At 60.7% G+C, this 11566-nt stretch overlaps 1 protein-coding gene across 1 annotated transcript; it reads left to right on the top strand.

Moving 5' to 3' along the window:
• Positions 1–3905: 3905 nt before the first annotated feature.
• TNNI1 (troponin I1, slow skeletal type) lies at positions 3906–7453 on the top strand (the record flags this gene model as incomplete). The annotated part of the gene is made up of 4 exons (XM_082616321.1): positions 3906–4037; positions 5631–5720; positions 6931–7107; positions 7346–7453. The coding sequence occupies exons 1-4, from the start codon at positions 3912–3914 to the stop codon at positions 7451–7453; spliced, it is 501 nt and encodes a 166-aa protein (XP_082472447.1). The 5' UTR covers positions 3906–3911.
• Between the last annotated feature and the right edge of the window lie 4113 nt (positions 7454–11566).

The following is an 11566-nucleotide window of genomic DNA, read 5'->3' as shown; positions in this document are numbered from 1 at the left end:
TGGAGGTGTGCCCTGTGGTGGCTTCCTGTGGCCTGTGCTCACTATTCCAGACCCTGCCCTCTCTGAGACCTTCATGACCACCCACTGCCCACAGGACAGTCTGTCTCACCCTGTCATTCGAGGCCCCGTGAGCAAGCACCCAGCCCCCAACTCCAGACGCATTTTCTGTGTATCCCATTCTGTTCCCCACAGGTGTCGGCAAACGTTTTCTGGAAAGGGCCAGATAGGAAATATTTTAGGCTTTGCAGGTTACATAAGGTTCTGTCGCATATTCTTCTTTGCTTTACAGTCTTTTAAGCAAACAGTCCAGTCCTGGCCTGTGGGCTGTAGTCTGCAGATCCTGGTCCTACACAAACACCCAGCAGAACCACTTTTGGTTCTCATCTTGTTTCTTTGCCTTTGTAAGGTTTCTCTCCCCTGTGAATGAGTGAGTAAATGAATGGAGAGAAAAAAGAGCAAATGGACAAGTATTTACCCCATCCTGACCCGCTGGAAGGCGATATGTCTGATTTTTCCTTTCTGCTATCGGACCTTCTCTCCCAGGCTGGGCGGCTGACACAGCCCCACGGCCCAGCCGGGTCGGGGTGAGGGCAGGAACTGTAACTCTCCCTCATCCATGGTTCCTTCCGCCCCAGGTGCCGCCCCACCACCATGCCGGAAGTGTAAGTACTATTGTCTCCCCACCTCCCGCCCCAGGGCCCAGGAAGGCATGTGCCCTTGCTGCAGATTTCACATCATCTGTTCGGTCCCTGAAGCAGTTCCCCGGGAGACCAGATCCTGAAACAGGCACAGTCCTGAGAGCCGGGGTCCCCAGGGTCCCCAGGGTCCACGTGTCCTCCCAGGCTTTGAGCAGAACTGGCTCCCAGTTTGTTGCCGGAAGACCCTCTTGGCCTGTGTCTTAGAGTTTGTGTGCACTGATCAGATGGACGGATCACAAGCCCCAGGCCATGATTTAACATTACCCAGTAGATGAACAAGCTTTGGGGAGGTACCTACTCGCCCGGGCCGGAAGTTTTCACAGCCTAGGAGGTTTCCATCCTCCCCAGCGTACAGTGGCTGGTGTTTCCCAAAAGGGCCTCCAGTAGCCCACAGGGCCTGAGGGTTTCTCTTCTATTCTGCTTGTCCTCGAACTGGTCCCCCTGCACGATGTCTGTCTGCTTTCTTTCTGCTGTGCTGTCACCGCGCCCCTCGCCCAGCCTGTCCGCACGGTCGGCTGTCGCGTGGATGCTGTGCATTGTTCACACTCACTCTGTCTTCTGCTCTCCCCCCCGCCCCCCGCCCACCCTGGCCTTCCTGTGATGGATGCCTGCAGCGAGGTGAGTAAGACTGGGGGTGCCTCTGTCCTGGTGGACGTTAGACAGGTGACGGTAGGGTGGGCATTTGAGGAGAGAGAGCTTGGGTCAAGGCCTGGGGAGGGGCGCTCGGTGGCTGAGCAAATTCCCTGGAGAATATAAACCTTGGGGGAAGATTCTGGACGTGGGGCTCCTCAAGGTCCGGGGGTGGGGCGCCCCAGTGCATCACGTCCCTGCAAGGTGGTCCTGGGGCTGGGACCACACAGAGGTGGTGTGACTCTGCACCCACGCTGACCACCGAGCAGTTCTCCCTCACCGGGTCTGAGAGCGTGTCCAGCTCTGGGGGCCGTCCTGTCCTTGCAGATCTACATTGGAAAGGTGGGAGGGGATCATCCTTGGGTTATTCCAGCCCCGCCCACCACCGGACACAGAGGGAGGAGCAAGAGAATCCTTGCCCTCCCCTCGGGTCTTAGACAGCCCTGCCCCCATAGAGCCCAGGTCTGTTAGGCTGCTGAGGACACACAGCCTGTGTCCCGCCCCGCCCGGGGTGGGGACTGCAGCTGGGGAGCTGTGGACTCAGGGCTGGCAGGCTGGGAGTTAGCAGCAGGGATGGAGGGGACACTCGGCAGAGATTCTGTTTTTCCATAGTCGTGTGAATCTCTAAGTTTCACTGAGGCTCATGTGAAAGTGAGTCCCTGGGGACTGATGGGCAGCGAGGTGGTGGGGAGACAGTGAGACATTTCCGTGGGTGCAGGACAGCGTAAACCGCGGCTGGAGATGCTGGTGATGCTCATAGCAACAGGCCATTCCCTCGCAACCACGCGGACTGGACACACAGCAAAACCCTTGGCTTTTGGAGAGGAAGACAGACCACCCTGAATAGCTGGATTAGAAGCATGTCCCAGGCACGAGAGCCCCTTCATTTTCTCCCACAGGGACGGCTCAAAGCCGATTGCTTCTACTTTACGCACAAGAATAGCAAACCCAAGCTGTGGCCGGGGCTCAGCAGAGTAGCTGCAGGTGGTGGGGGGGCGGCGGTCACCAGTAGCACGAGAAGCCTGTGTCCAGGAGGAGACAGGAGCCCTCGGAGTTAGGGATGGAGCAGCTACCCTCTCGCTTCCCTGGGGGACGCTGCCACAGGGCCAAGACGTATTAGGATGTATCTAGTCAGCAAGAGGTGTCAAGCATTTTTAATAAGAGAAAATATTGTCTTCATAACTGAGAGCCATCTATATGGATTGTGTCGACATCAAGAAAAGTTTTTTTTTTTTTTTTTTTTTTTGCTGTACGCGGGCCTCTCACTGTTGTGGCCTCTCCCGTTGCGGAGCACAGGCCAAGAAAAGTTTTGACGTCTAAAGAGACGAGCTTCTTTCTTGAGGGAACTCACGGCTTACTTCTCTGACGTGACACAACATTGCCCCGGAGCGCCAGGCCGTGTGCCTCATGCACGCTGCTCGAAGCTGGTGCTCACCCATGATCTCATTCTGTCTGTAGTCCCTCTGTGGACCGGGTAAGGTGGGTCTCAGCATCCTGACTCACAGATGAGGAAGGGGGTGCCCAGACCCCGTGACCCACACAGTGTCTTGCAGGATTCAGCCCCTCGGTCAGGGAGCTGAGTCTCTGAATCTGAGGGGTGCAATCACAAGATGAGCTTTTAAGGGACCCTGAGATGAGGATTCTGGGTAAGGATGGTGACAGGCTGGCGCTCATCCCGGCCTGCTCCAGATTTCCGGATCTGTAGCCGCCACCTCACCCGTCTCTCCTCCTCTTTCTCCTCAGAGTAAACCCAAGATTACTGCCTCCCGCAAACTTCTGCTGAAGGTGAGCAGGGTCCCGGCTCTTGGGAGGCGTCCGCGGAGGCAGAGGGGTGCAGTGTACCTCTGCGGGGGAGGGTCGTGGGAGGTCAAAGAGGAGGGAGACCAGAGTGGGGAGGAGGTGGAGGATGAGGAGAAGGGATGGAGGAGGAGGGGATGGAGGAGGGGATGGAGCAGGAGAGGATGGAGGAGGAGGGGATGGAGGAGGGGATGGAGGAGGGGATGGAGGAGGAGGGGATGGAGGAGGAGGGGATGGAGGAGGGGATGGAGAACGAGAGGGGATGGAGGAGGAGGGGATGGAGGAGGGGATGGAGGAGGAGATGGAGGAGGAGGGGATGGAGAAGGACGCAGCAGAGGGAGTCTGGCAGGAGCCCGGAGCCTGTGGTCAGAGGGTGGGAACCCGGCATTCTGGTCCTGGCACCTACCCGGGGCTTGGCAGGAGGTGGGACCAACTTCAGGGTGGGACCCCTGGTGGGGGCACAGGGCTTGCTTTATTCTGGTAAGAGATTCTTCCTTAGGAGCTCTGGGGCCCAAAAAGGTGAGAAATGGTAAGAGGAAGATTGAAGGACGTAAGGCCCGGGGTCCAAGGGCGCGGGTGCTCGTGTGCGGTCCCCCGGGGTTTGCGTCACGTGGCCGCGCACACACTCCCACTCTCGGCTGCCGCCTCGCTCACAGGCGCCCAGCGCTGCCTGGGCCGGGCCTCGTCCGGGGCTGGGCTGGCGGTGGGGGGCGCGCCTCCCCTTCAGGCCCCGCTGCCAGGTGGGGGACGGGCCCCGCTCACCGGCTGTGTCCTGCGCAGAGCCTGATGCTGGCCAAGGCCAAGGAGTGCTGGGAGCAGGAGCACGAGGCGCGGGAGGCCGAGAAGAAGCGCTACCTGGCCGAGCGCATCTCCCCGCCGCAGACCCGAGGCCTGTCGCTCAGCGCCCTGCAGGTGGGCAGGGGGAGGGGCTCCCGGCCGCGGACCGCAGGCCAGCGGCAGAGGCTCTGCCTGGCTGGGCTGGAAGCTCTGTGCTTTACAAGCGGCTCCCCCTTACCTGGTCTCCTTAGTCTTCACAACGCCGTGTGGCGAGGTCGGGCTGGGGTGGGGCGTTGGGTCCCATTTTACAAGTGGGAAGGGAGCCTCAGCAGGGAGATGGGGCTTGCTTGTGCCGGGGGGCGGTGGGGGGCTGAGCGGGGGCCAGGTCGTGTATCAGAGCAGCGTGACGGTGCAGAGTGGGGAGCTGGGCAACGCTCGGGAGGGCCCACTTCTCCAGACTTGCCCGTCCTTCCCCTGCAAATAGGCCTTTAATGTTATAACACTGATAGGAGTTTAAATACCAGTGACTGCAGAGTGAAGGGCCCGGGAGGAAATACACATCTCCTTTGACTTACGATGGGGCTCTGTCCCAAGAAGCGCAGCGTCAGGTGACACTGTCGTAGGTCCAAAGCGCACCTTCTACACCTCACCCAATGCACGTCACAGCTCACCTGGCCCAGCTGAACCGTGTGAGGACCACTCAGGCAGCTGAGAGCTGGGCGAAATCAACTACCAGAAAAAGCCTGTTTCATAACAAAGAGCTGAATATCTCATGTAATTTACTGAAGATGAGAAAGCAGATGGTTGTCTGGTACAGAATGGCTTTAAGTGTGGGGGTGGTCACCCTCATGAGCGCGGGGCTGCCCGGGAGCTGCACTGCCCAGCACCGGGCATCACAGCCTGGGAAGGATTCAAATTCAAAATTCCAAGTATGCTTTCTGCTGAATTTGTACTGCTTTCTCACCATCATAAAGGCAAAAAAATCACAAGCTGAACCATCGTAAGTCAGGGACCATTTCCTTAAAAAGACATTTATTTACTTATTTTGGCTGTGCCAGGTCTTAGTTGCGGACTTCTTAGTTGTGGCATGCGGGATCTAGTTCCCCGACCGGGGATGGAACCCAGGCCCCCTGCACTGGGAGCTCAGAGTCTTACCCACTGGACCACCAGGGAAGTCTCACCATTTGTAGACCAACATGTCACCGATGGTTACCTCCAGGCGGTAACCTATGTTATTACTGCCTGGTGGTAATAATTCCTATTTTATTATTAATTAAATAATAATAATTATTATCACTAATTATTCCTATTTTATTATTATTAGTAGTAGTATTTTTTTGTTTTTTTGTTTGTTTAGGCTGCACCGCGCAGCACGCAGGGTCTTAGTTCCATCGAACGCGTGTCCCCTGCATTGTGAGCACGGAGTCTTAACCACTGGACCGCTAGGGAAGTCCCCTTATTTTATTATTTTTGCTTAATATATAATTTTCAAAATTTCTACAATTAACTTACATTCTTTTTATCATAAGAAAACGTTTTAGCGATAAGTACCCTCGGAAAGGAAAACAAAGGACTTCCATTCAGAGTGAGGGGGTCCACCAGCCCCTTCCACAGCTCAGGTCTTGCCGAGGTGGAGGAGGGGCCGGGCCCCCGGCTGGGAGGTGGAAAAGGGGGGCTGGGGGCTGAGCGGCTCCCTCATCTCCCTTCCTGACTCCCCTGCTTCCCCAGGACCTGTGCCGGGACCTGCACGCCAAGGTGGAGGTGGTGGACGAGGAGAGATATGACATTGAGGCCAAGTGCCTGCACAACACCAGGGAGGTGGGCCGGGGCTGGAGGGTAGCAACACCAGGGAGGCGGGCCGGGGCTGGGGGTTGGCAGGGGCACAGCCGGAGCAGGCTGGCTGGCTGGGACAGGGTGGTGTGTGGGGGGGTAGGCGTAGCCGGTGCAGGTCAGGTGGGTGTCGGGTGTGCACTGACGTGGCAGCTGTGGACCAGGCCCCCCTCCCACTGCCGGGTCTGGGGAGTGGCACCTAGGAAGCTCTGGTCCCTGCACTCCATCCCCCAGGGCTGTGGTTGGGCAGAGAGAAAGTGACGCTTTTCACACAGATGAAAAGCACAGACTTCCTCCAACCTATGAGGTGGGCTCTTCAGTGGAAGAGAAGTCTCCCCTTTCATTCACCCACACAAATAACCACAGCCTGTTAGTAACGCCTCACCTTGCAGATGGCTTTCACGTGCGTCGGCCCTTTGACCCTCCCTGAACCCCTTTGACCCTCCCTGCACGCCTGTGGACGAAGTGGTGCTTTTATCTGCACCTGACAGACGAGGACGCTGAGGTTCGGAGAGGCTGAGAAGCTCGGCCCGGGTCACACAGAGGGGGACCTGGCATGGGCCTGGCCTCTGACCCCGACTCCAGTCACTCAGCACTCCCCCAGCAGGGGGCGCAGGGCGTCAGCTCCACCCAGACCCAGCTCTGGTGTGGTGGGGAGAACCCGGAGGGACAGGGCTCCTGCACCTGGCGTGGGCTCCTGTTCCAGCAGAGGCGGGGGAGGGACTGGAGCCACTTCCCTCCTTCCCACTTCTCCCCAGCAGGAATGACGCTCTGTGGGTTCACGGGTCCCCCCAGAACTTCCTCCTGAGGTTGCACCCTGAAAATCCCCCAGGGGGCTCGGACATGGGGTTTATCCATCCTGCTGGGCCAGGGCTGTGCCCTCAATGAGCTGCTCTGAAGGCTCACCGGGAAGGGACTGGTTAGAAGCGGGAATAAGAGGCAGTGGCCCGTCCCACTGCAAACAGGGCTTCCGAATGACACTTCTGTCTTCCCTGCATGGCCGCCATGGCCGCCACGGCTAATGGAGTTCCCTCTCCGAGTGCCACTCACCCCTGTACCAATAGAATAGGTTAGAACAGAGGTGGCTGTTTGCAAGGTGACAGATAGTGGGGCTGGGCATCCCCGAGGGCCTGGCCTGGAGCCTGGAGAAGTGGGGCCTGGCTGGGGCCCGGGACCCTGAGCTGCCCCCTCCTCACAGATCAAGGACCTGAAGCTCAAGGTGCTGGACCTGCGCGGGAAGTTCAAGCGCCCCCCCTTGCGGCGTGTCCGCGTCTCGGCCGACGCCATGCTGCGCGCCCTGCTGGGCTCCAAGCACAAGGTGTCCATGGACCTGCGCGCCAACCTCAAGTCTGTGAAAAAGGAGGACACGGAGAAGGTGAGCCCCCGACCTCACCCGACGCGGCCTCGGCCAGCCCTGCAGGCCCCGCAGGAGCCCTGCCAGCTGGCAGCACGTTCCAGGAGCCCTGGGAGACCAGGGGAGGCCTCACCACCCTGTTCTGGGAGAAGGAGGGCTGGGATGTCCCACCTTTTAGGGGAGGCTGACTTCCCATCACCCAGCTGCTCCTGCACAGGGAGGGCCTGGCGCTAAGTGTCCCCTGTGTGGCCGCCCACAGGAGCGGCCTGTGGAGGTGGGCGACTGGAGAAAGAACGTGGAGGCCATGTCCGGGATGGAGGGCCGCAAGAAGATGTTTGATGCCGCTAAGTCCCCGACCTCCCAGTAGAGGTAGGCAGAGCCAGCTCCCCGCTCCCAGGCCCCAGTTAACAGGGCGGCAGGGACGCCAGGACAGTGGCTGGCGGGGAAGAGGAGCCCTGAGGTGGCTCAGTCCTGGTCCCCCGAGACTGCGGGCACATCATTCCTGCCTCGGGGCCCTTCACTCCCTCACCTGCAGCATGGCGGTTGCATCAGCTCCGTGATCCCCCAGGTGTATCACCTGGGGCGCAGATGATCTGGCCCCTCCCAGGCCTGCTGGATCTGAGACTCGGGGGTGGGATCAGCCCCTGGGTGACTCTGATGCCAGAGCTTAGAACCCCTGGATTCCATGACCCCCAGGGCCTTCCAGCTCTGACTTTCTAAAAGTCTAAAGCACTTTTAACTGCCTCCTGGGGAATCCTGCAAAGTGCCCAGCACTGGTCGGGGGGCTTCTATTCAGAGGAGACAAGGCCACCCACTCTCCGAGGAAGCTGCTGGAGAAAGCAGCAACGTTAGGACACGTGAAGCCCTCTTTGGGCGTGCGGAGGGCACATGCAACAGGGCAGGGTCTGTCCGATAGCCCTGTCCGTCTGAGAAGCCTCCTGGAGGGGCACGCTCTCCGAGGATGTGACGGGGTTGCAGCCGCAGGAGGGCATGTCAGGGGCTGATGGTGCACCCAGAGCTCAGAGGTGGGGATTAGCCACACGTGGGAGAAAGCCCAGGCGGACAGGTGCGAGGAGCCCCGTGGGGACGAGGGTGTGAGAGGGGGAGAGCTGAGGCTCGTCGGAGCCCCTGTGGACAGCAGTCCAGCCTGGGGGCCGGCGTGAGGCCTGGGAACTGAAGGCTGCTGCCTTTCTGTCCCCCAGGCAGCTGGCCAAGCTGTGCTCCGGGTGCCCTGCGGCTCCTTCCTCCAGCCCCGCCCGCCGGCCTCTCAGCATACCCCCCTGCACTGCAGAGCGCCCCCCCTGCTCCCACGCCTCCCCTCCAGCCTGAGCGCCTTCCGGCGGGACTGGGATTAAGAGGGGAGGAACGGCAGCGTCTGAAGACCTCGCCTGGCTGGCGGGTGGGCTCCCTGGGGCTCCCGGCCGCTGTGGGGCAACCAGCCCACGAGGAGGCATGCACCCTCCACTCTGTATGTCAAACGCCCGTGGGCGTCACAGCCTCTCCATTAAAACCAGTGTCCTGGTCACTTCTGCAGCTCTGGCTGTAAGCACCTGGGGGAGGGGGAAGGCAGGGAGCCTGTGAGGGAGGCTGTGCTGGGCTTCAGGCAGCAGCTCAGGGCAGCATGGAGGGCCACCTGCTGAGGTCCCCCTGGTCCCCCTTCCATCTGGTCCGGTGACACCACATAGCACAGCCTCACCCCCAGGGGGCTCAGCTCAGCCCAGCCTGACCTGCAGCTGTCAAGGGGCCCCTCCATTCCCAGCCCCTGGCCCTGCTGCTCTCACAGGGCCGTTCCCCCGGCTCCCCTCTCCCGGGTGCCCTGGTGTACCTGACCCTCGGGGCTGAGCCGTCAGGTCAGTGTCCTGCTCAGCACCTGGCCCAGCCAGGGGGATGCCCTGCAGTTCCACCCCGGCCACCAGGCAGCTCCTTCTTCACGCCTTCCCTGGGCTCTCCCGTTGGGCCCTGGGCCAGCCCTGTCCACCTGCATCCACCCTGCCTAACTGTCTTTCCTTCACACTCCTGACGGACCATGTCCCCCAGGACTGATTCTGTCCCGAGCGGGGGGGCAGTCAGTTGTCTGTCCTCCAGGTCAGGTCCTTCTCCATCCCACTGACATCTGGACCAAAGCCCGGTGGGGGGTGCAAGTCTGCTGGGGTGGAATGGGGGGCCTGGGGGCACCCCTCCACACACATGGAGGACAGCGGCTCCCGTGGAGCAGAGACCAACGTCTGGGCCAGAGAGAGCCTGGCTTTTCCGGGCAGTGTCATGTGACTCCTGAGATCTGCCTACGAGGAAGCAGCTGGTCCCCGGCCCGGCCCTTGGCTTTTTGGCCGCCCGGCACTGGTCCCAGGAGAGGCTGGGCCGTGTGAAGGGCCCTCCACCTGCCTGTGAGTCCCTGTTCTGCCCTCTGCTCCCAGTGCATTATCTGCCATAAATGCCAGAAGCTGGGAGCAAAGTGCAGCACCAGGGGCCCCTGGGCCGGGATCTGGCTCCCAGCCATGCACCCGGCCAGCCCCTGAAGGACCAGCAGCCTGAGATGTATTGGGGGAAGAACACCCTGCCTGGGTCCTTGCTGCAAACAGCTCAGTGGGCAGAAAGGTGGACGTGCTCAAAGAAAACAACTCCTAGAAACACGGAAACTCTCAGGCACAGACACACCCAGACACACCCAGACACACCCACACACACACACACACACCTGGAGAGCCCAGCGAGGCTGGTCCAGGCACAGAGCCTGGCCTGGGTCTCGCGCCTGGCAGCCACACACACCCCCCCTTCCCTGACCCACAGGTCACTGCGGCCGGCCCGGGTCCGTAGCGTGGCCTCCCCCCGCTGCTTCCTCTCAGCCCTGGGAGATCCTGGCCCCGAGTTGCAAAGGCTGTGCTCGGTTCCGCCCCCCTGACTATTGACCCAGGGCCCAGCACGCTGGGGTCCCCACCCTGGCCTGCAAAGCCAGGCCTGACTCAGAGCAAACGCCTGGCGCAGAGAGCCCGTGGGAGGAGGGTCCTCTGGGAAAGGGCCCCAGCCCCACCCAAAGCCCTCCGGGAGGATGTCCAGTCCGTTCTGCTTCCTGGCAGGGCCAGACCTAGCCTGCCCCCCGTGCGATGGAGCCCTGAGTGGTGACGGCCAGGGGGCTCTGTCACAGGGCTCCTTGGGGTGGCAGTGGGCGGGGCTGGCTTAGTTGTGGCCACAGCAGGGCCTGGGTGGAAGGCGTGGTCTCTGGAGAGAGAGAACCACGATTCCACCCGGTCCCCACTCACCACGCAGGGACCCAGCCTGGACACGAGCAGAGCGGAGCCGGAGTTGGGCCCCACTGAAGACCAGCGGCCGCAGCCCTCACTCCACTCCAGGCACTGCTCTCTGCACATGAATTAGCTCATCTGACCTTCACGACACCCCATGAGACAGGGACCACAACCACTCTCATTTCACAGATGGGAACAGTGAGGCACAGAGAGGTTAACACCTTTCCACGGTCACACGGTTAGTGAACGAGGGGCCGGGACCGAACTCAGCTGGTCTGTTCGAGCCCAGACTCTTAGTCACGACTTAATAACATGCCTTATCAGAATCACATCACTAAGTTCTCACCAACACCTAAGGAGCAGACCCTGTTATTTCAGATTCACTGACACATGAGGAGACAGGTTGGGAGAGTTGAAGTCACTCACCACGAGTCACGGGCTGTGACGGCTGCAGGCTGGGGACAGGGACCTGGGTCAACCTGCCTTGGGGGTCACCCTTTTCTGGGATCAGACTTGCCTCAACAGAGCCCGACCTGTAACTTTCCAGAAGGGATGTGGCCGGGGACCAAGGGCAATGCATATGCACCTTGGAGTTGGCCTGTCCCCAGAGAGGAGAAAACATTCAGATGAGATGCAAATGCACCCAAATGGGCAAAGGGGCCGACTTTCTCCAACAGCAGGGACGTGGACCTATAGCAGCAGCTGGAGGGGGAGCTCCTGCCTCCTGGAAGGGACGACCACGGCAGAGCGCCACCTGCTACACCCCTGCCTGCCCCAGAGCCCCAGGAGGCCAGCCGCCCCCCAGGTCGCTATATCCACGGGGCAGGAGGCCGAGCCCACTGTCTGTCTGGGGCCCACCTCGCAGCAGGATGGTCAGGGCAGGCCCAGGCTCAGGGCTGCAGGGACTGGAGTGTCCCGCCAAGGAGGAAGCCCGTTAAACATTAGCCCCAACGGCCCCCCACGAAGTGAGTCAGGCTCCCCGCAGGGCTCCCGGCTGGCCAGGTTTGTTCCAGGTGGGTGACCAAGCTGCTGAAGCCTGGGACAGGCCGCTGGGACCAGTGCGGACGGCAGCCGCCTCTCCTGACCCCAGCAGGGCTCCCTCCTCAGCAACCCTAAAGCCGGCCAGCGGGCCCTCTGCTGGAGGTGGGTGACGGGCACTCTATCCCGAGACACACTCCTAAGCGGGTCCCTGAGGCCACAGCTGAGCAGCGCAGCCCCCATCTGCCCGTGGCTCTGGT

Source organism: Mesoplodon mirus, assembly GCF_964341445.2.
Source record: "Mesoplodon mirus genome assembly, chromosome: 3".
In the NCBI taxonomy this organism is placed as follows: Eukaryota; Metazoa; Chordata; class Mammalia; order Artiodactyla; family Ziphiidae; genus Mesoplodon; species Mesoplodon mirus.
Note: the sequence above shows the minus strand (reverse complement) of the source record. Positions and strands in the feature narration are given on the sequence as shown.